The sequence below is a fragment of the Magnolia sinica genome, chromosome 1 (genome assembly GCF_029962835.1).
Source record: "Magnolia sinica isolate HGM2019 chromosome 1, MsV1, whole genome shotgun sequence".
Classification (NCBI taxonomy): Eukaryota; Viridiplantae; Streptophyta; class Magnoliopsida; order Magnoliales; family Magnoliaceae; genus Magnolia; species Magnolia sinica.
In genome coordinates, this window is record NC_080573.1 from 90390600 (window position 1) to 90411408 (window position 20809).

General features: G+C 41.3%; 1 protein-coding gene across 1 annotated transcript; it reads left to right on the forward strand.

Moving 5' to 3' along the window:
- The first annotated feature begins 2533 nt into the window (after window positions 1-2533).
- On the forward strand, window positions 2534-20308 carry LOC131247561 (uncharacterized). The gene is made up of 6 exons (XM_058247738.1): window positions 2534-2778; window positions 12836-13109; window positions 13205-13300; window positions 13385-13540; window positions 13628-13913; window positions 20145-20308. Exons 1-6 carry the CDS (start codon window positions 2534-2536, stop codon window positions 20306-20308), a joined length of 1221 nt encoding a protein of 406 aa, XP_058103721.1.
- The last annotated feature ends 501 nt before the right edge of the window (window positions 20309-20809 follow it).

Consider the following 20809-nt stretch of genomic DNA (forward strand, 5'->3'; position numbering starts at 1 on the left):
ATCCCATTCTCTACCCACACACCCGTACTCCCACACCCAATGGACAAAGAGAGAGAGAGAAAAAAAAAGGAGAAAGAAAAGCCTAGATGCCCATCATTCTCTTCCTTCTCCACACGTGTAGTGTCTCCCTTTTGCTCAAGCGATGTCGTGATTCATGTAGAAGCTTTCTTACATAGATATTTACCTAAGGTTTGGATCTAAGGCTAATGTGAGGGATTCCTTTAAAGCTTACACTAATTTGAGTTGATATGATTTATCTTGTTTTTGCATACTTTCATATTATTATAATTTTTCATGTACTTGATTGATTTACCATAATCAATTATTTATCCTTTTATGAATTATGGTTAAGATATGATTTTAATTATGCGTGATTTTTATGAATTTATGGGAGATGATGGATATAAGTCTTGCCCTTTGCCAATTTTGAAAGCAACGCGTACTTCCGCTTTATATTGAGTTAAACTTTTTCTCTTCTCCCATTATTTTGTTGAGTTAGATTATTTGCTACTCACATCTTTTATTAGTTAGCTTATTGCTACTCTTCTCCTTTATTAGGTCAGTATTGTGCTACCTCCCTTTATGGCTTGGGCATGTGTCTTGGAACTCCAAAATTCTCATGGTTCAATTTATTTTTCCTTTGATACAAGTGATGTTTTAGAGGTCTCACATCTAGTAATTCATATATTTTATCATGGATGTAATGCACTTTGGGGACCCTCTTGGTCAACACGTAATTCCATAGATTTTGGGTAGTGATGTACAAATCAATTTAAGTAATCCGCATTACGTGTTACATCGCTTCCGGGATTGGATGTCGCAAATAGTCGCTCCATGAATAAATCATGTCACGTAATTCAACTGATTCATGTGTTGTGTCACATTGAGATGTTCACGTAAATCCAGGGTAGCATTGGACATACCTGCAAATCTCCGTAGTATGAGAATGCAGGGTGAGATGGATTTTCTATGAATTATATTCCACATTGTGATGATCATTATGTATGATGGACCGCACACACTTTGCTAAGCATGCATTCATATTTATATTGGTTGTGCATGTTGATACCACTCGTAGTGGTGGTATACGAGACGTATCAGAAATCTTACATTATTCATATGAATCTCTTGAATTATTGTTAATCTTAAATAATAACCATAACTATGAGTAGGGCGTTGACTCTCTCCAACCATACAGATGATGCATGTGATGTACAGATTGAAGATACGGATGACGATCTCCCTAGGAAAGATTATTCTGAATAAAGGAGGAGATAACTTTGTGTTTAGTTTTATTCATTTTCCATTACACACTTTAAATAATGTAATAAACTCCCATTTGAGAGGGCATTAGAAAGTTCTCCTCTTTTCACTTTAATGAAATAATAAATACAGTCGATTTTATTCTCGTTAATGGTTACCTTCATGAATGTAACTGGATGTGATCTAAATTATAAATAAATAAAAAAAATGTGCGATTTTAAAGCATTTAAATTTTACATTATTAACACCTGAAATTCTCGGGCATGAGTATGTACTTGGGCCATGAAAATTCGGGGCATTACATAGTTAGACACCCATCGCAGTTGATTCTTGGGCTGATCGAGAAGGTGATGCTCAGCAGCAAAGACTATGCTGATCTCCTTATTTATGCTTTACATCTATCATGTCGATCATTGCTCGACTTGGATAAAAGTTTGACCGGTGGTAAGGGGCCAAGATCTTACCTGACCTCCATTACTTGTGTTATGCACTCCTACTCCGAATGTTCTGGTCAGTCCATTTTTACCCATAACAGTAGCCCCCTACTTCTAAGCACTCTTTAGAGGCTCAGGAAGTATGTGTTGCAAGTGCAAGTGGTTAGAGGTTGGAGAGTTTCGTCATCATGGTGGATGATAGAAAGGCGCCAAGCACGGGAACCCAAGCGGATTCACTGATAATAGTGGGGTAGCTCGAGGCGGTGCATACGGTAGCGTCCGTTTGTCTCTAGACGTGTTATGAGGTGACACCTGTCTTTGCCTTGGTGCTCGTACCCGTTTGTGGATTGGAGGCTTCCACGTGGTCCACGGGGTGCACTGGCGTGCGTCGCATTGTCTCCTCGGTTCTCATCATTAGTTGCCGGCCATTAATGCCTTGACCTAGGGATTAGTTTTAAAGGAGGGCGGAGCACGCTACCCTCCTCATTCGCTTCCTGCTTTTCCTTGCTACTTCGCTTCTTCACTAGACCAGATGATTTCTAGTAAGTCAGAAATCCCTTTGTTCTCATTTTTCCGGTGTCTATTGTTCTATTACGGCTTTCTTTCTCCTCATGTCTGTACTCTGCTCGAGATGTCAGACCCCTTAGATAGATGGTCAATGTTGGGAGCATTTTATGGTGACTCTAATCACACCATTGAGGACACCCAACCGAATAGACCCTCCCCACCTTCCTCTCAAATACCGAAGGGTGAGGAGGTGGAGACCCCCCTCCCGCCAACTAGACTGGACATCCAGCCTTATTAGGATTAGATTGGAGTATTATATCCCTGTGTCAATGGTGCTTCGAGCGCCCGAGCTAGGGGAGCTCTCAGGCCATCCTCGCGAGGGTGAAGTGGCCATATACATAGTGGCTATGCAGTGTGGTCTTCGACTCCCTCTGCATCCCATAGTACAGGGAGTCACCGTTGCTCTAAAGCTAGCCCCAGTCCAGTTGATTCCAAATGCTTGGAGGGCATTGTTCGGGACTTATGTTCTCTGGCAACAACTCCGACATTCTAAGCTATTCATGGACAAGTTCATGTATTTGTACAGGGCGAAGATCAACTCTACACATCTAGGTTGTTATTACTTTTCAGCTTGGGCAAACTAAGGCTATGCTCTCGTCACTGGCAACCCTTATTCTAATAAAGGGTGGAAGAATAAGTGGTTCTTCGCATCAGGGAAGTGGTAGCCCCAACCAGCAGTGTTCCCACCAAATTTGGGAGTCCAGGTCAGGAGTTGTTGAGTTTTACAAGATAAGTCATATGGATGCTTTTATTTGTTGATCAGTGCCTATTTGCATGCAGGTCTTCCTCATTTACATCCTGAGCTTTCATCGTGCCAACTCCAGTAAATTGCTCATGCAAGGCTACATAGCGCTGACCAGAGGGGCTGTAAGAGATTGATCACTCCTCGGTCCCTTTATCAGACCGGCCTTTTTTCAGTCGCTCTCGGCCGGCACGTATAATGTGCTTGATTGGGCCTTTCACTTTTATGTTCGAGATTTCATCGTACATCTGATCTTTAGTATGCCGATGATGACCATATTGTGTTCAAATCAAATTGTCACGGTAAATATTCTATGGAGGTACACGATCGGTTCGTTTAAAATTTTGTCCCTATGCAGGATTCCTCCCCCTATGCCTTCGCTCCAATTGTGAAGTAGAGCTCTCAGCCGTAGAAGACGTAACAGAGGCTCACCTGCTTGCTTTGCTACCAACATGGTTATATATGGCCTCAAGTTGGGGTAAAAATACGCCTCTCAAAACTAGTACCTTTAAGGTTCACACTCATCATTAAGTTACCCAAGGAACTCCAATAAACAAAGTTTTTAATGTCACTTTCATACAACATCATGAATTGTAGAAACCATGGTGACAATTCCTGTTCTACAAAATTTCTCATGAGAGTTTTAAATTTTGAGGTTTTTCTGGGAATATATTATCAGAAAAATCCAACTAAAAAATATAGAAATATTTACTATAAATTAGCAAACACTTTTCAAATTCAGTATATAATTATACAATGAATTAGTTAATATTGAAATATATTTATTAAAGACTACAGTCATTTTGAAAAAAATTACAATAATATCATTCAGTTAATTTCCCAGGAAAATTTGTAGTCTATATATTTAGACATTATAGAAAGAGCCGTCTAATAGTCCAGACCTTCCGTACATTGGTGGGAGCAATCCCTGCGATTCATGAGATCTGCAAACATGACGACTAATCTCTGCCTCTTAACTGATAAGCTAATTCATTCGTGGGTCAACTTTAAATAAATAAATAAGAAAAAAAGAAGAAGAAGAAGTTCCAATAATAAGGGTGTTTTGGTCAGTCCATCTAAGTTTATGTTATCCTTTATTTGATCATTTTGAATAATCGACAAGATGGATGGGGAATCAATTGATTATAAACTTATCTTTGCAATGAGGGGTGCACCAGTGGTACCTGTACTTAAGGGCGGTGGTGGGCAGATTTGTGGCCCACATGGTGTATAGGACATCCAATCAGTCCATCAGATGACTGAGCCCATGTGAGCCCCGGCTACCAAAAATCAGCCTGATCGAACACTCCGGTGTCCACCCTAGAGGGAACGAGATGGGAAGGAATTCCCACCCTTGATTTGCACCAGGGCGAATATGAGTTTCAAGACAGTCTGATATTTGGACCTATAACCCTTCATTCACTACAGATTATGGGTCTGAATGGCCTGGATTGCAAATACGCTACACAGTGGGCCCCCTATTCAGAATCAACAGTAGCCGTCCACTACTAATTTGTTTCCCTGTGGTGTGGCCCAAATGAGTTTTCGATTAGGCTGAGTTTTCTGTAAATGATGTAACTTAAGGTTACACATCTGATGAGTGGATTGGATGTCATGAATACAACATGCCGGTCCCATTTCTGTCCGTTACCAGTACGGGTCCTTTTGATCATCTATAGGGCTGTCCGCAGATCAGGTTCAGGTGCTGGTCTAGCTGTACGTCGCTCTGTGGGCTCCACTATGATGAAATACATAAATCATAGTGGGGCCCACATAGCACCGACCACCAGCCACCGGGCTGGTGGTAGGGAGAGTAGCCAATCCGGGCTGGTGGTTGGTGCTCTGTGGGCCCCACCATGATGTATGTATTTCATCCATTCCGTTTATCCATTTTTACAGATTATTTTAGGGCTTTATACAAAAAATGAGAGGAATATAAATCTCAGCTGGACCACACCACAGGAAAACAATAGTGATTGGATATCCACCATTAAAATCCCCCTAAGGCCCACTGTACTGCTTATTTGACATCCAATATGTTTATTAGGTCATACAGATCAGCGTAAACTTTTATGGCCCCTAAAAAGTTTTTAATGGTCACAATTCATTCAACACTTTCTTGTAATGTAGTCCACTTTAGATTGGGATATACCTCATTTTTGGTCTCATTCCATAAAATGATATAGAAAAATATATGGACGGCATGGATGAAATACATAGATCATAGGGGAGCCCACATAGCAGAGGGCGTAGCCAATCCGTTTCCCCATGGGAATCGTTTCGTTGGGACGCGGATTTCCAGCGAAAGCCTGCGCAAGATGCTGGTGGGGCCCACTGCAATGTATGTGAGAAATCCATTCCGTCCATCCGTTTTGCGATCTCATTTTGTGACGTGTGATAAAAAAAATGAGGGGGATAAAAAACTCAAGTGGGTCACACGAGGGGAAAAATTAGGAAAAGAAATTTCTACCGTTTAAACCTTCCTAGGCTCCATCTTAATGTTTATATGCTATCCAAACCGTTTATAAGGTCATTCCCAATGAGATGAAGTGAAAACACCAAAAAGATAGCCTGATACAATACTTTTATGGCTATAAGAATATCTTCAACTATGCTCACTAAATGTTTATTGTTTCCTCTCGTGTGGCCCACTTGATTGTTAGATACACCTAATATTTGGTCGATAGTCCTAAAATAATCTCGCAAAAACGTACGGACAGGGTGGATTTCTCACAAACATCTCTGTTGGCCCCACCCAGCATCCATGCGCAGAACGTCATGCTAAAGGCTTTCGCGGGAAATCCTCGTCCGTTTCGTTGGAAGCATATTGGCTGGTTTACCGTACAAGGAATAGAAATAATACAGATCCAGATATCATATGGATTGAACGTCTACCATTGAAACCTTTATGGGTCACAGGAGTTTTGGGTCAATCTGATATTTGTTTTTCCTCTTCATATAGCTCCTTGTGACCTTACGAACAGATTGGATGGATAAACATTATGGTGGGTCCTATGAATGTTTTAACGATGAGAATCATTGTCCCTCTGCTTCTTGTGGTGTGGTCCACTTTTGTTTTATATATGACTCATTTTTGGAATGATGCTTTATAATGATATCTCCAAATGGATGAACGGTGTGGATATAATAAATACATTTTTAAGCCAATGGAACTTTGATCTCCTTTGAAGCGTCTGTACAACTCAGAACCCGAGGAGAGTCGGCACGACGCGGATTTCCTGCTAAAGCCTTTTTTTTTTTATAGAGAAATTTACGACTATGGACCCAACCTTTTATCCAGCGGTTTTTTGGAAGCAATACAAACTTAGAATACGCAGTTGGACCTCCTCGTACGGAGCCGGAATATCAGGACGAAAATACCCCTCCTGACGGAAACGGCTCTTCCTCTCCATTTCCTCTCTCTGCTTTTCCTCTTCCTTTCTACTGCCACTTTCCCTGCCGTTGCTTTCACCCCCCATTTCCTCACTGCATTTCTGGTAGAAAGACCAAAAGAAACACTCTTTTTGTCGGCCCCATATCAGCATTTTGTCTTTTCTTCTTGAAATGATGGGTCCAGCGAAGAAAGCACACAAGACAGGTATATATATATATATATTATTTAATTATTATTACACACAGACACACACCGCACACACTCACGCTACACACACACCCCCACACACTCACGCTGGTGGAATTTCACCACCTATGGCACTCGAACTCTTGACCGGGAGTTGAAACTCCTGAGAGTTTACCACCCGAGCAAGAGTAAGGACCCCACCTTTTATATTTTAAACTCAGTTGGGCCCACATTGAATTTACTATCCACGCCGTCCATCCATTCTTCCATCTATTTTAAGGGGTTGAGCCCCAAATTGAAGCATATCAAAAGATCAGATGGATCATACCACAGGAAACAGTGGGCATAATGATTTCCACCGCCGAAACCATAGTTGGCCCAACAGTGATGTTTGTTTGTTATCAAACCTATTCATAAGATCATACATATATGGATTAATAGAAAACACAATTATAAGCTTGATCCAAAACTTCTGTGGCCCCTAAGAAATGATCAACATTAGAAGTTCAATTCAAAATTTCATGTGGTGTGGTCCATTTCAACATTGGATATGTTTAGATTTTTCAGCTCAAGTCACGAAATTATTTGTTAAGTTTGCCCCGCTGATTTTCATGTTTGTCCCTCTGATTTTTCAGTTTGCCCTGTTGATTTTCTAATTTCCCCCGCTGATTTTTCAGTTTGCCCCGCTAATTTTCTAGTTTTCCCCGTTGATTTTCTAGTTTGCCTCGCTGATTTTCCACTTTGCCCCGCTGATTTCCTAGTTTGCCCCGTTGATCTTCTAGTTTTCCTCGCTGATTTTTCAGTTTGCCCCGTTGAATTTAATGATTTACCCTACCGAATCTCATGTTTCACTCGCTGAATATCAAGTTTGCCCCAATCAATTTCATGTTTTCCCCACAGAATTTCATGTTTTCCCCACTGACTTTAATGTCTCCCCCGCTGAGTTTATTTATTTGTTAAGTTTGCCCTACTGATTTTCATATTTGCCCCGCTGATTTTCCAGTTTGCCCCGTTGATTTTAATGATTTGTCCTGCTGAATCTGTAGTTTGCCCCGCTGATTATCTAGTTTGCCCTCAATTTCATGTTTATTCCGTTCAATTTCATGTTTGTCCCGCTGAATGTCTAGGTTTCCTCCCTCAATGTCTAAGTTCCCTTCCATATATGGGGTTTTGGTGTTACATATTGCGATGAAAACGGATGGGTATTGCATAATCCGATGAACATGATGTATTACAAATAAAACACTATTATGGGGCGTAGCAAGAGTAATCGGATTGCGTACTGAGTTAGTCAATACATTCCCATTGTACTATGTAAACTCAGCTGGGCCCATAATGAATGTATGTAATATATCCACACCGTCCATCCATTTTTTTTTATTTATTTTAAAGGGTTTAGCCCCCAAATTGAAGCACATCAAAAGATCAAGTGGATCATACCACGGGAAACAGTGGGCATAATGATTTCCACCGCCGAAACCATAGTCGGCCCAACAGTGATGTTTGTTTGTTATCAAACCTATTAATAAGATCATACAGATATGAATTAATAGAAAACACAATTATTAAGCTTGATCCAAAACTTCTGTGGCCCCCAAGAAATGATCAACATTAGAAGTTCAATTCAAAATTTCATGTGGTGTGGTCCATTTCAACATTGGATATGTTTAGATTTTTCAGCTCAAGCTAGGAAATTATTTGTTAAGTTTGCCCCGCTCATTTTCATGTTTGCCCCGCTGATTTTTCAGTTTGCCCCGCTGATTTCTTAGTTTGCCTCGCTGATCTTTTAATTTTCCCCGCTAATTTTCTAGTTTGCCCCGCCGATTTTAATGATTTGTCCTGCTGAATCTGTAGTTTGCCTCGTTGATTATCTAGTTTTCCCTCCTCAATTTCATGTTTTCCCCATTGAATTTCATGTTTTCCCCGCTGACCATTATGTTTTTATAAAAGGGTTTAGGCATGCCTCTTTAAAGATGACAACTCTCTTGAAGAAGAAAATATGACCAATTCACCAACTATAAAACTAGTTGCAAATAACATCTTCTTGTTGATACTACCACTATAAATGTTCACTAATTTGGCCAACGTTGAACTTGGTAAAATGTCCAGCTTGCCCTGTTCAATTTCCAATTTCTTGTTAGCTCCGATCAATGTATAGCTTATGTTGATGGTTTGTCTCTGTACAATTTTTGGTATTTCCTTGCTCATTTTCTATTTATATTTCATATGAAGCTTGTTCAAATTAATGAAATGCTACATTGTTTTCAGAAATGATTCTAATTTTGTATACTATGTTTATCTTGTGAATTTTATGTTTGATATGTTTTTCAATTCATTTTTGCAGGCGACGAATATTCTGCCATAATCTCCAACCCAACATCTAGGTGTACACTGACATGGTGGTTTGACAAGGTGAAGGCTGGAGTGGAAAAGCACAATAGTTGCCTAAATCTGTTTAGGCAATCCCCCTTCTCGTTTCTATTGCATGTTACATCCTTTAGATTTATAGGGGCTATATTTCACGTTCTTTTATTAAGATACAAAGGTGATTCAATATTTGAGATCAGGGGGAGGCGATTGCAGTTTTCGGAGATGGACTTCGCCCTCATTACCGGTCTTAAGATTGGAGATCTTACTGTACCGAAGAATCGTTGCACTACGAGTATACTAAGAGATAAATACTTCAAAGAATATCCAGTCTTAAAGAAGCACCTAATGGATGTGTTTGAGAGATCAGTTGACACCAAAAAGCATGAGGACGTCGTAAAGGTTGCCCTACTTCTAGTTGTAGAGTGCTTTCTTAGGGGAATGATCAGGGTCAAATATTGCATATCAGACCCCAGTAATTGCCTAAATTGACGTACATGATGAGGCTTAATGGAGTGTTTTACTCGTGTTTTTATTACAGGATGAAATCAGGAGTGTGTATTGAAAATTAATGTTAAAGGCATGGATTTTATGATCCAAAGTCTCCAGAGCATGGGATGGACTCCAGAAAACCAATAGTGAAGATTTTACACGCCTGGGATCTGAGGAAAGCACGATAAAGAGGCTCGAAAAGGGTCCAGAATGCAAGATCACATGTTTCCCGCCATCCGATCAACTCGAAACTTCATACACGTGATGGGGACCATAAATTAACCGTACATATTAAATTTCAGCCATTAACGATCTCGAGAAGTGGTCTAACGGCCAGATCAGCCCCTTAATTCATTAAGTGGGGCCCGCTGGATATCTGGATATACATCAATTTTGGTCCTGACGGTGGAAATAATATGAGAAAAAGGATGGACGATGCAGATTTCTCAAAAACATTACAGTGGGCCCTGTGTATGCAGAGTGTGCATCGTGCACACTTGCACCAGCTGTGCACCGCTGGGACGGTCAGCGAGAGCGCTGACCCGTCTCTCTCTCTCGCCGCTGCAGCGTCCGCGGAACCGAACCGCGGTCGTCGGTTGTGGGGCCCACCTAGTGTCCAAATGGACAATCCAAACCGTCCATCCGCTTCCTGGGGCAGTTATAACCATCGCCTAGATGCCCGTTTGGTTCCATGCATGTGTACGGACGTTGATCGCTGAAAAACGCAAAACGGACGGTGAGTTCAAAACTCTGTGGGCCACCACAACTCTAACTCGAAATTGGGCATTCCTAGCCGTTTTTTTTTCATCCTCCATGCAATGGACGGAGTGGATTATTGAAATAATTATCAAAATGGGTCCCACCATTGCCACGGAAGTTGTTTTCGCGTCCGCGTAAAGGACGACCGCTGGCCGTTTTCGCGAAGGATTGTGGGCCCCGTACGTCACCCGTACGGCCGATCCGAGCCGTCCATCGTGTAGATGGGTTCGAGAAATACAAAACCATGCTGATATTCCACTCCCATGCGGACACACGTGTGCGGTACAGAGGCCACAAAAGGGCTACCCGGCGACGTTCAAAACTGATCTTTTTGTATTTTCTTCTCTGGGCCATGTCAATGGACATTCAAAACCACCCAATCTTGACTGAAATTTCATCCTGAATCCAATGGACGGGGTGGATTTTCCAGAAAACACCTCTGTGGGGCCCACCGATCACGACTGCGAAAAATTGCACTTCGAGTCCTTCTACGACTCTGCCACCGACCCTAGCCGTCGTCCAGCAGCTATAAAATGGGAGTTTTGGACGTGGGAAAAGCAGATTGAGAACCAGGGAATTCCAAATTCAGAACCAGGGAATTCCAGATTCAGAGCCAGGGAAAGAAGAAAGAGAAGGAGGAAGAGAGAGAGATCGATTGGTTTGGTGTTTAATTTTTATGAATTTTATTTAATATTTTTTTATGGATTTTATGGGTCACTAATCTCTCAGCTAGGGCTGAGATGAAGCCCCTAATTTGATAAGCTCTTGTATTGGTTGATTTACTTTGAATATTAATTAATTTGTCTCTTTCTCTAAGTGGGCTTTATGGGTTTAAATTCTATACTTCTCCATCTATGAACTTGATTAAAGTATATATATGGATGTTGTTTGGATGCTTATTATAGATGCTTGTGTCTGATCAAGAACAAGTTTCCTATAGAGGAAGAAACAGGGTGCTTTAATGAATGTACATTCCATGTACCCGACCAAGGATATGGGATATGTCATTCATGGCTTTGCTTAAAGGAATTAGACAGTTTGTATGCCCGATTAAGGACACAGATTGTGCTTTCTCTGTATAAGTGGTATTAATCTAGATCAAGGTGAATCAACAGACAAAACAAGGGTTAGGATAATTAGGGGTGGATTCGAAAGTCCTAGTGCTCTCTCTCTGATTGAATTTTCTTCCCTGTTCTTAATTAATTGTTTTTCATAAAATTGTGCTTAATAATTCATTCCATTATTTGTTGGATTAGTTAAGGAGAATCATAGATTTGAATTGTGACGACCAGTCCTCGTGGGAATGATCTCGTAATACGTACCGTATCTACATCTGATTCGTATACTTGCGAGTTTAAAAATCATTTAAATCATGTTGGTTTAAATAAAACATCAGGGAACCGAACCGAAAACCATGTGCAACTTGGATTATATTCACCTGGTGGACTCGTTAGATGATTTCTATATGTATCCCTGGGGTAGTTTGCGATACTATACAATGTTGCAAGGAATCGAATCTGTTGTTGCCACATCAAGGTCCCCTTGGTACACTGTATGTGGTTGTGTCCTTCCCCTACAAGTAAGAACACCTTTTATTTTCTATATGTTTTCCTTCTATATTCAATTATGGATTTTTAACCATATACAATTTCATTCTAATAGGTATGGGCAGTAGAGACATTTCCGGCCCTACAAGTGTGTATTGTTTCATATGTTCCCCATCAAATTCCACGGTTCATTCAATACCGAGGCTGGAAATGTTGGAGGTACAACAGAATAAATGCTATTTTCGAGAGTAAAGCTGTAAGTTTATATATCTCCGGCATTTACTTTGCTTAAGTTGACGTATACGCTTAATTATTTAACATTACTCTTTGTTTTTTTCCAGACATTAGCAGTAATGAAATTAGAGCCAACTTTATGAGAATGGGAAATGGATGCCATTTGCTCTGTGCGTGACAATTTCCAGGTGAGATGTCATGAAAAATGAACTATAATTTTCTGTCATTGTAAAGTTATCCTTACTCTTACATATCCATCTATACATCTTGTAGCTTACCGAGACCCAGGAAGATAATGATGATGAGGGTAATGAGACTGATCATGAGGAGGATGAGTCAGATGATAACGATGAGAAAGGCGTGGAGGGAGAGGGACCGAGGGGGGGCGTGGAGGGAGAGGGACCGAGGGGGTGTATTATGAAGAATGTTATTTTTATGGAGGAATTTCGAATGGAGAGGGAAGAATTGCAGAAAGAGAGAGAGGAATTGAAGAAGGAGAGGGACGAATTGAGAAAAGAGAGGGAAGAGATGAGAAGGAAAGAAGCAATGTTTGCTGAGAGGGAGAGGTTGTTGAATGAGAAAGAACAATTGAAGAGGGAGAAGGATTTATTTTTTGAGGACAAGAAAAAGTTATGAATGAGAGGGAGGAGTTTATTAAGGAGAAGGAGTGTAGTCGAACACGGAGGGGATGTTTTGTGATGGAGGAGGGTGAGGAGTTGAGGAAGAGAGGGGAAGTAAATGATATTGAAGATAAAGAACTTTGACATGAGGACCTAGATGTGCAATCGTATAGTAAAGTCAAAGCTAATGTATTGAATGCATCCACTTCTCATCCTGTTTATGAAAAAAGAACCAAAAGGATACCGAAGCCATCATATTACAAGATTTCTCCGTACTTGTCCCTGTCTGCATTCGATACAACCCCTGCGGCGGTTCCCGAACCCGAGCAAGTAACAGCTTCTGCAACTTCTCCGATACCATTTCCGCTACAGATGGATCCTTTCAGGATACTATCCGCACATGAGGTAGAAGAGGCAAAGGACTGGTACGAAGCAAACAAGGCCATGGCAGCGGGAAAATGGTTCAGTACAATATGGCTGAAGGATGCGTGGGTTGATAGCGAGGTAAGCATTACTAATTTATTCTCGATATGCATTGATTGACATATAATTATGTGTTATATTAATCTATGACTAAATCGTACTATCCTATTGATTAGGCTATCGACACATACATCGAGTTTCTTGAGAAAAGGCATAACGACCTTTCAATAGCATATCCTCAAGATTGCAAGTTCTGTCCTACGTATTTTACGGTAACTGTTTATTGCGCTAATCTGTAATCTGTTTGAAAATTTGATTTTCTTACATGACGTGAACTTTCATCATGTTTGTAACAGCAAAGCCTTGAGGGGTGTTTGCCTGTTTTGATTGCATACCAGGCCTCCAAATCGGCGTCAGAACGGGCCGAGCTATTAGGTCAGATGGGTACGGCCTACGCAATTGCCAAGCAGCGAGATAAACCATACGCCAAAGCAATTTGGTGTTATGAACGGGTAATGCACTTGTCACAGAACATCATCTCTTACTGTTATGTCTTCTATCATGTTTGACTAATATATTATTTTGTGAATCATGAACAGGTCTATGCGCCCATAAATCACGAAAATTCACATTGGTTTCTGCTAGTCATCTATCCTAGAGCAAGAGAAATTGTTGTTGTGGATAGCTTGTGCACCAATTTATTGCCGAAGTACAAGCAAAAGATGAAGAAGATGACTGATGCACTCCCCATCCTCTTCCATGCCACTGGAGACAGCACTGCGCTTGAAGGGAAGAAGTGGACCGTCAGAGTCGATGAATATGCGCTGAAGCAGGACAATGGTTATGACTGTGGCATATTCGTAATGAAATACATCAATATTTTATGTAATGGTCTCACCTTAGCAGGAATAGACATGCAAAAATTCACCGCCATTTGGAGGAAGTCAATAGCATATGATTGCTTGTCTCTAGTTTGTAGATGATATTTGTTTAGGGCATGGGATGAATTTTGGAAATATGTTGTATACATTGTATTATATACATCGTTGAATGTACATTGTAAGTTATGATATATAGCATACTTTATAAATTTTGATGTATAGCATACTTTGTAATTTTGGTGGATAGCATACTTTGAAAAAATTTGGCATATTCGCCGGAATTGTAAGTTATGATGAATAGCATACTTTGTAATTTTGGTGGATGATGAAATGAACTTTATACTTTTCCCACTATATTTTTCGTTTGCCTCGCTATGCTTATCGATCAAGTATGCTGTTGCTGTGACTCAGTGCTTGAGATTGGCCGGCTCATTCTCATGCTTGACCCGCTCATTTTCATGCTTGCCCTGCTCATTTTCATGTTGCCTTGCTGATTTTCTAGTTTGTCCCGCTAATTTTCATGTTTCCCCCGCTAATTTTCTAGTTTGCCCTGCTGATTTTCTAGTTTGCCTCGCTGATTTTCATGTTTCCCCCGCTGATTTTCTAGTTTGCCCCGCTGATTTTCATGTTTCCCCCCGCTCATTTTCATGTTTGCCCTGCTGATTTTCTAGTTTGCCCCGCTGATTTTACAGTTTTCCCGCTGATGTTGTAGTTTGCCCTGCTGATTTTCTAGTTTCCCTCACTGATTTTCTAGTATCCCTCGCTGATTTTCTACTTTGCCCCGCTCATTTCCTAGTTTCCCCCGTTGATATTTGAAAGTGATGATGGATGAATGGGATGGAAGGATTGGGGCTAAAGCATAAACGTAGGTAAGAGCCACGATGATTGGTTGAGTTTATTAGAGATTAGGCAATGGAGAGACACTGGAGTTGACTCAACTCTGTTAGCTCCATTAAACCAAAACCGTAAATAACATCCATTTTATCACTTGATTAGTACTCCATGGAGTATGGAGGTCCAAATGGGTAATGTTGGACAATGAAGTTTCCATGAGTGTCAGGCTAGCACATCACGGGATTGCTGCTTCAAATGATACAGAAGGATTTCTGACTTCTGAGGAAGGTTTTAAATAATGCCGTGACTGTATCAGCCAGGCCCTAAAATGATATGATACTGGGCGTATCAGATTATAGGATCCATATCGGCCGAAATTGTCTCTTTGCACACACACACACACATCAAGAAAACATGAAATTAATACAATGGAACATGCACAACAAAAAATAGGAAAAGTTAGTGAATGAGAGAGAAGAGTTTATTAAGGAGAAGGAATGTAGTCGTACACGGAGGGGACGTTTTGTGATGGAGGAGGGTGAGGAGTTGAGGAAGCGAGGGGAAGTAAATGATATTGAAGATAAAGAACTTGGACATGGGCACCTAGACATGCAATCATATAGTAATGTCAAAGCTAATGTATATCAAATTGGCCACACCAATGGGCCAAATGTTTATCAAATTGGGCCCACCCTTATGTATTTTGAGACCCAACCTATTCATAAGATAACATAGAGATACATGATATGAAAACAATTATTAGCTTTATTGGAAACTACCGTGGCCCTTAGAAGTTCGAACGGTGGATGTCACTGTCCACTATTTAAATGGTGGAGTTCACTTGAACTTTAGATTTGATCCGTTCTTTTGCTCACGCCATAAAATGATAGACATGCAAAAATTCTAGATTTTGTAGTTTGCCCCGTTGATTTTACAGTTTCCCCACAGATTTTGTAGTTTGCCCTGCTGATTTTCTAGTATCTCCCACTGATTTTGTAGTTTGCCCCGCTGAGTTTATAGTTTGCCCCGCTGATTTTCCAGTTTCCTCTGCTGATTTTGTAGTTTGCCCCACTGATTTTCCAGTTTCCCCCGCTGATTTTGTAGTTTGCCCCGCTGATTTTCCAGTTTCCCCTGCTTATTTTGTAGTTTGCCCCGCTGATTTTCCAGTTTCCCCCGCTGATTTTGTAGTTTGCCCCGCTGTTTTTGTAGTGTCCCCTGCTGATATTCTAGTTTGCCCCGCTGATTTTAGGGCTCGTTTGGCCGGGTGGTTTGGAAGGGATTGAATGGAATTACGGTGGATGGCATGGATTTCTAGGTAATGATGGTGTTGTCAGTGGATTGTCTTGAGATCCATGGGATTGCTATATCCCTGGATTGCTATATCCAGTCTGTTTGGCACGCCCGGCCAATCCTGGGATTAAACCTTCCCATCCCTTCCAATCCCTCGAACCAAACACGTCCCTGGCAAATTTTAACGGATTAGGATGGATTGGATGGGATTTAAAGGTAATGATGATGTTGTCAGTGGATTGTCTTAAGATCGGTGGGATTGGGATCAGATCACCGACTCTGTTTGGCACGCCCGGCCAATCCCGGGATTTAACTTCCAATCCCTTCCAATACCATCCAGTCCTTTCCAATCTGTGGCCAAACGGGCCCTTATAGTTTCCCCCGCTGATCCCCCTCTGATTTTGTAGTTTGCCTCGATTTTCCGATTTCCCCCGATTTTGTAGTTTGCCCATTGTTTTTGTAGTGTCCCCCACTGATATTCTAGTTTGCCCCGCTGATTTTAGGGCCCGTTTGGCCGGGTGGTTTGGAAGGGATTGAATGGTATTACGGTGGATGGCATGGATTTCTAGGTAATGATGGTGTTGGCAGTGGATTGTCTTGAGATCCATGGGATTGCTATATCCCTGGATTGCTACATCCAGTCTGTTTGGCACGCCCGGCCAATCCCGGGATTAAACCTTCCCATCCCTTCCAATCCCTCGAACCAAACACGTCCCTGGCAAATTTTAACGGATTAGGATGGATTGGATGGGATTTAAAGGTAATGATGATGTTGTCAGTGGATTGTCTTAAGATCGGTGGGAATGAGATCAGATCACCGACTCTGTTTGGCACGCCCGGCCAATCCCGGGATTTAACTTCCAATCCCTTCCAATACCATCCAGTCCCTTCCAATCCGACTGGCCAAACGGGCCCTTATAGTTTCCCCCGCTGATTTTCCAGTTTCCTCCGCTGATTTTGTAGTTTGCCCCGCTGATTTTCCAGTTTCCCCCGCTGATTTTGTAGTTTGCCCCGCTATTTTTGTAGTGTCCCCCGCTGATATTCTAGTTTGCCTCGCTGATTTTCACTCTTTCCCCGCTGATTTGAATGATATGATCGTTGAAAAGATAATATGAATAGTACTCTGGGGTCTTCAGTTTATTCAACTGTTACGCATGGTTTGGTGATTCAGTTGAACCTACAACATCTAATAAGTCTTATTTTGGGACACATACCCATCAATGCAATGTGCTTATTGGAATGAACTTTTCGAGCATGATCCAAAGCATTCCTTAGAAGATCCATAAAGTATTCTTTTAAGACACCTCCATAGTTTAATAGTGAAATTAAAGTCTTATTTAGATACGTTTTCCTTGGCTGGTTGCTAAAAAAGGAAGACAACAGGCCATCTATACATCTTCGAAGATAAAGGATAACACGCATTTAACTATCATGCACAAAGACAACAGGCCATTTATACATCTATACAACTTTGAAAATTAATATGAAAATTAAAGACCCGCTGATTTTCTGATTTCCCCTGCTGATTTTCTAGTTTGCCCCGCTCATTTATATGTTTCCCCCACTGATTTTCTATTATCCCTCACTGATTTTCTAGTTTGCCCCGCTGTGGTTCTAGTTTGCCCCGCTCAATTTCATACTTGCCCCGTCCAACTTTCATTTTGCCCCGTAAAACACAGGCCATAGAGCCGATCTGTGCAAATTGTACTTGGCGACTGTCTTATCAGGCTATGCATCGCCCAGTGAAGGGCAAAAAAATCTGACTGAATGGGAGGTCTTTGGGCTCACTGGGCTTGTGGTACATCACAGACGATAGATCCGGACCACACCCGTAAATGAACGAATCGCATCGACCAGTGGGCACTTGTAAAGTGCAAATCGCTATAGCCCTGAAATAAAATCTTGTGTTTTTTAAACAAATGGCCCTGCCAATTGGGATAGTCAACTGAGGCATTTCGGCCTTCAGATTTCACCTAAATTTACGCTTTGAATATTGAAGATATGTCCTTGCAGCGGAGCAGTCAAATCTGACCCTTGATTGAGAAATGGTGACCGAAATAAAGTCCAACAAGGTTATTTGGGTGAATTAGTGAAAGCCGAGGCCAACTGACTTAAAACCAGGGTATAAAACCCTTTAACCCCTCTCTTTCACTCAGTCCTACAACAATTCCAGCAACATGGACGAAGTGTGTGTGGGTGTATTCGCCGGAGACCTCGGTCCTACCGTAGTAGATGCGAAGTGTGGCTGATAAAAGGTAACAAATTCGAGCTCTCTTCCAATTTTCGTAGCTATGGCCGCATGCATGTGTCCTGACACAACTAACACAAAGAGAACCGGAAGATAAACCGTTCGGGGAATTTCAGCACTAAAGTCTTATGCTATGATTCATGCATGTGCCTCGCTAGAATCATAGCCTAAGAACTCCTTTGTTGTTCGCTAGAATCAACTAAGAGGTGAGATCCGACCCTTGACCCAAATCCTAGGTTAATTGGATTTTCTCTTTCCAACTATCCTTATAAACTTCGTGTGTTGGATAGGTTCTGACGACCCTTGACCCAAACCCTAGGTTGAAGCATTTAATCGGGTTTTCTCTTTCCAAATATCCGTAAAAATACTATACATATGTTATATTTGAGGATTATATAAATATGCAAACCCACCGATGTGTATTGTGTTCGACGAAATGCCTGTGTGGGCCTGATAATAACATTACTTGCTAAGTATGGTTGACAAAATGAGTTGAAACCTGGTTTTGCTGAGTGAGGTTGACAAAAAAGAAAAATGCCATCAGGATTATCAGCCAGGCCCTAAAATGAAGTAAAAAAGAAGAAGCAAATATCAGCTTGATCCAAAACTTCTGTGGCCCACAAAAAGTTTTAATATATGGTCAATCACCATTGTTTCTCATGGCATGTTCCACCTGAGATTTGGATCTATTTCATTTTTTTTTTTTTTTTTATAGAATATGCCTTAAATGATCTAGAAAATTACCAGATGGACGGCATAGATATAGAATATATACATCAAGATCGGCCCCACAGTGAGGGTCGCATCATCTTGGGGAGGCCAGGCTACAACTAATCCCCTCCCAATTATCAAACATTTATAGTAATCCTTTGAATGAAATATTTTACTTTGAATTCAATATCTCGTATCATTATCACATACCCCTAGTTAGTATATAAGGGGCCGACTTTTCCAAGGAATAAGGAACGTCTATTTTGTACATCAAATCTGCACATGTAAGGCCCATGTTTGTTTTATCTACACCGTTGATTTAATGGCACCCATCTTGGATGGACCCTGCTCAAAAACTTCCAAATAGTAAGATTCTATTTTTGGTCTTTTCACCGTTGAATATGAATTGTTGGTGCATTTCTTTTTAACTACGTACTTGTGTGCTAACACTAGAAGGGGCATGGTCCATCTACAATAGTGACAATTATACTTGTTGTTGCTCGAATTTGGATGGAAAAGGACTACCCTGTCCATTTACAGTGTGACCTTACCCGATCGACCGGGTGGACCCGGTCGACCCCATCTGGCTCAAATAGCCGTTTACCCGGTTGACCGGGTCTACCTGGTTGACCCCATCTTGCTGTGTAAATGGTGACCCGGTCGACCCCATCTCGCTGTCCTGTGTGCGTAGCCGGTCCATGGTTTCGACCATTAATCTGCCTAACAACAGGCCCGAAGCCGGAAGCCCGAAGCCCGGTCGAAATGTAAGTTATATCATCCTAAACCCATTGCCTAAAACCCACTTCCTCTTCTTCCACACACCTTCTCATCTTCTAGTCACGTTCCCTTCTTCCACAATCCTAAACCCATCATCATCTTCATTCCATTCTCTAAAACCTTTCTTACAATTTTCTAAACCCTTTCTCAAATCCAACAAACCTTCCCTATTTTCTAAATCTTTTCTCAAATCCTTCTTTACTCCCTTCTTTACTCCCATACAAATCCCATAACCCACTTTCATTTCCTTCATTTTCTTCATTTTTCTATCTTATTCCACCGAAATCTACAAAATTTCAAACAAAACCCATTGATAATTTCCAATGGGGGCTTTCCTTCTTCTCGTTTCTTCATGGCTATTGCTCCCATTAATAGTGAGCCTTATGGCTAAGAAGCGTGGTGCACAGGAAACAGAAGAAGAACAATACAATCGTCGCTCCAAGCGAAGGGAGGACATTGGAGCGCCAACCTCAACAATCGCAGCTACCCGGGAGAAGAGAGTTAGCTCGGGATCTCAAAAGGGTCCATCCACGTCTTAGGCAGGTCCGTCAACGTCTCACGGCAGGGGAGTCGGGGCAGAACGAGCAGTGGATTTTGGAAGATTCACCAAATGCAAGATATGCTTTGAGCGGTACGTGCATAAGGACTTGTTCGCCGATACCCAAGAGCGCAAGTGGCTTGCCTCACTTGGGTGGAATCCCATCTTCACACCCTACAACAATGCCGACGCCGATACTGTGCGACATTTCTATGCTTCAATTAAAAATCCAAGTCTATAGTCAATGACCTTCGACGTGTTAATCGGTAATTCCTTGAGAACTTTTAGTATTACTGACATTGAGAGGATTTCTGGGGTGGCACGTGGGGTTGTTCCATATAAGGATTCGAAGAGGTCCAGGTACAAGGAGGAGAGGACTGTTCTTGTTTGTGGTGAAAATAAGCCTTGGATACAGGATGATAATTGTTTGAAGGTAACAAAGATGTTTCCAGTTTACAGGTTCCTCCACCTTGTTTTCACGTACAATGTGTATCCTAGATCG

Coding starts and splice junctions, on each gene's coding strand:
- LOC131247561 (XM_058247738.1), top strand. CDS start 2,534: ATGGTGCTTCGAGCGCCCGAGCTAGGGGAGCTCTCAGGCCATCCTCGC. Junction 2,779..12,835: donor CTATTCATGGACAAGTTCAT/GTATTTGTACAG, acceptor TTATGAAAAAAG/AACCAAAAGGATACCGAAGC. Junction 13,110..13,204: donor ATGCGTGGGTTGATAGCGAG/GTAAGCATTACT, acceptor CCTATTGATTAG/GCTATCGACACATACATCGA.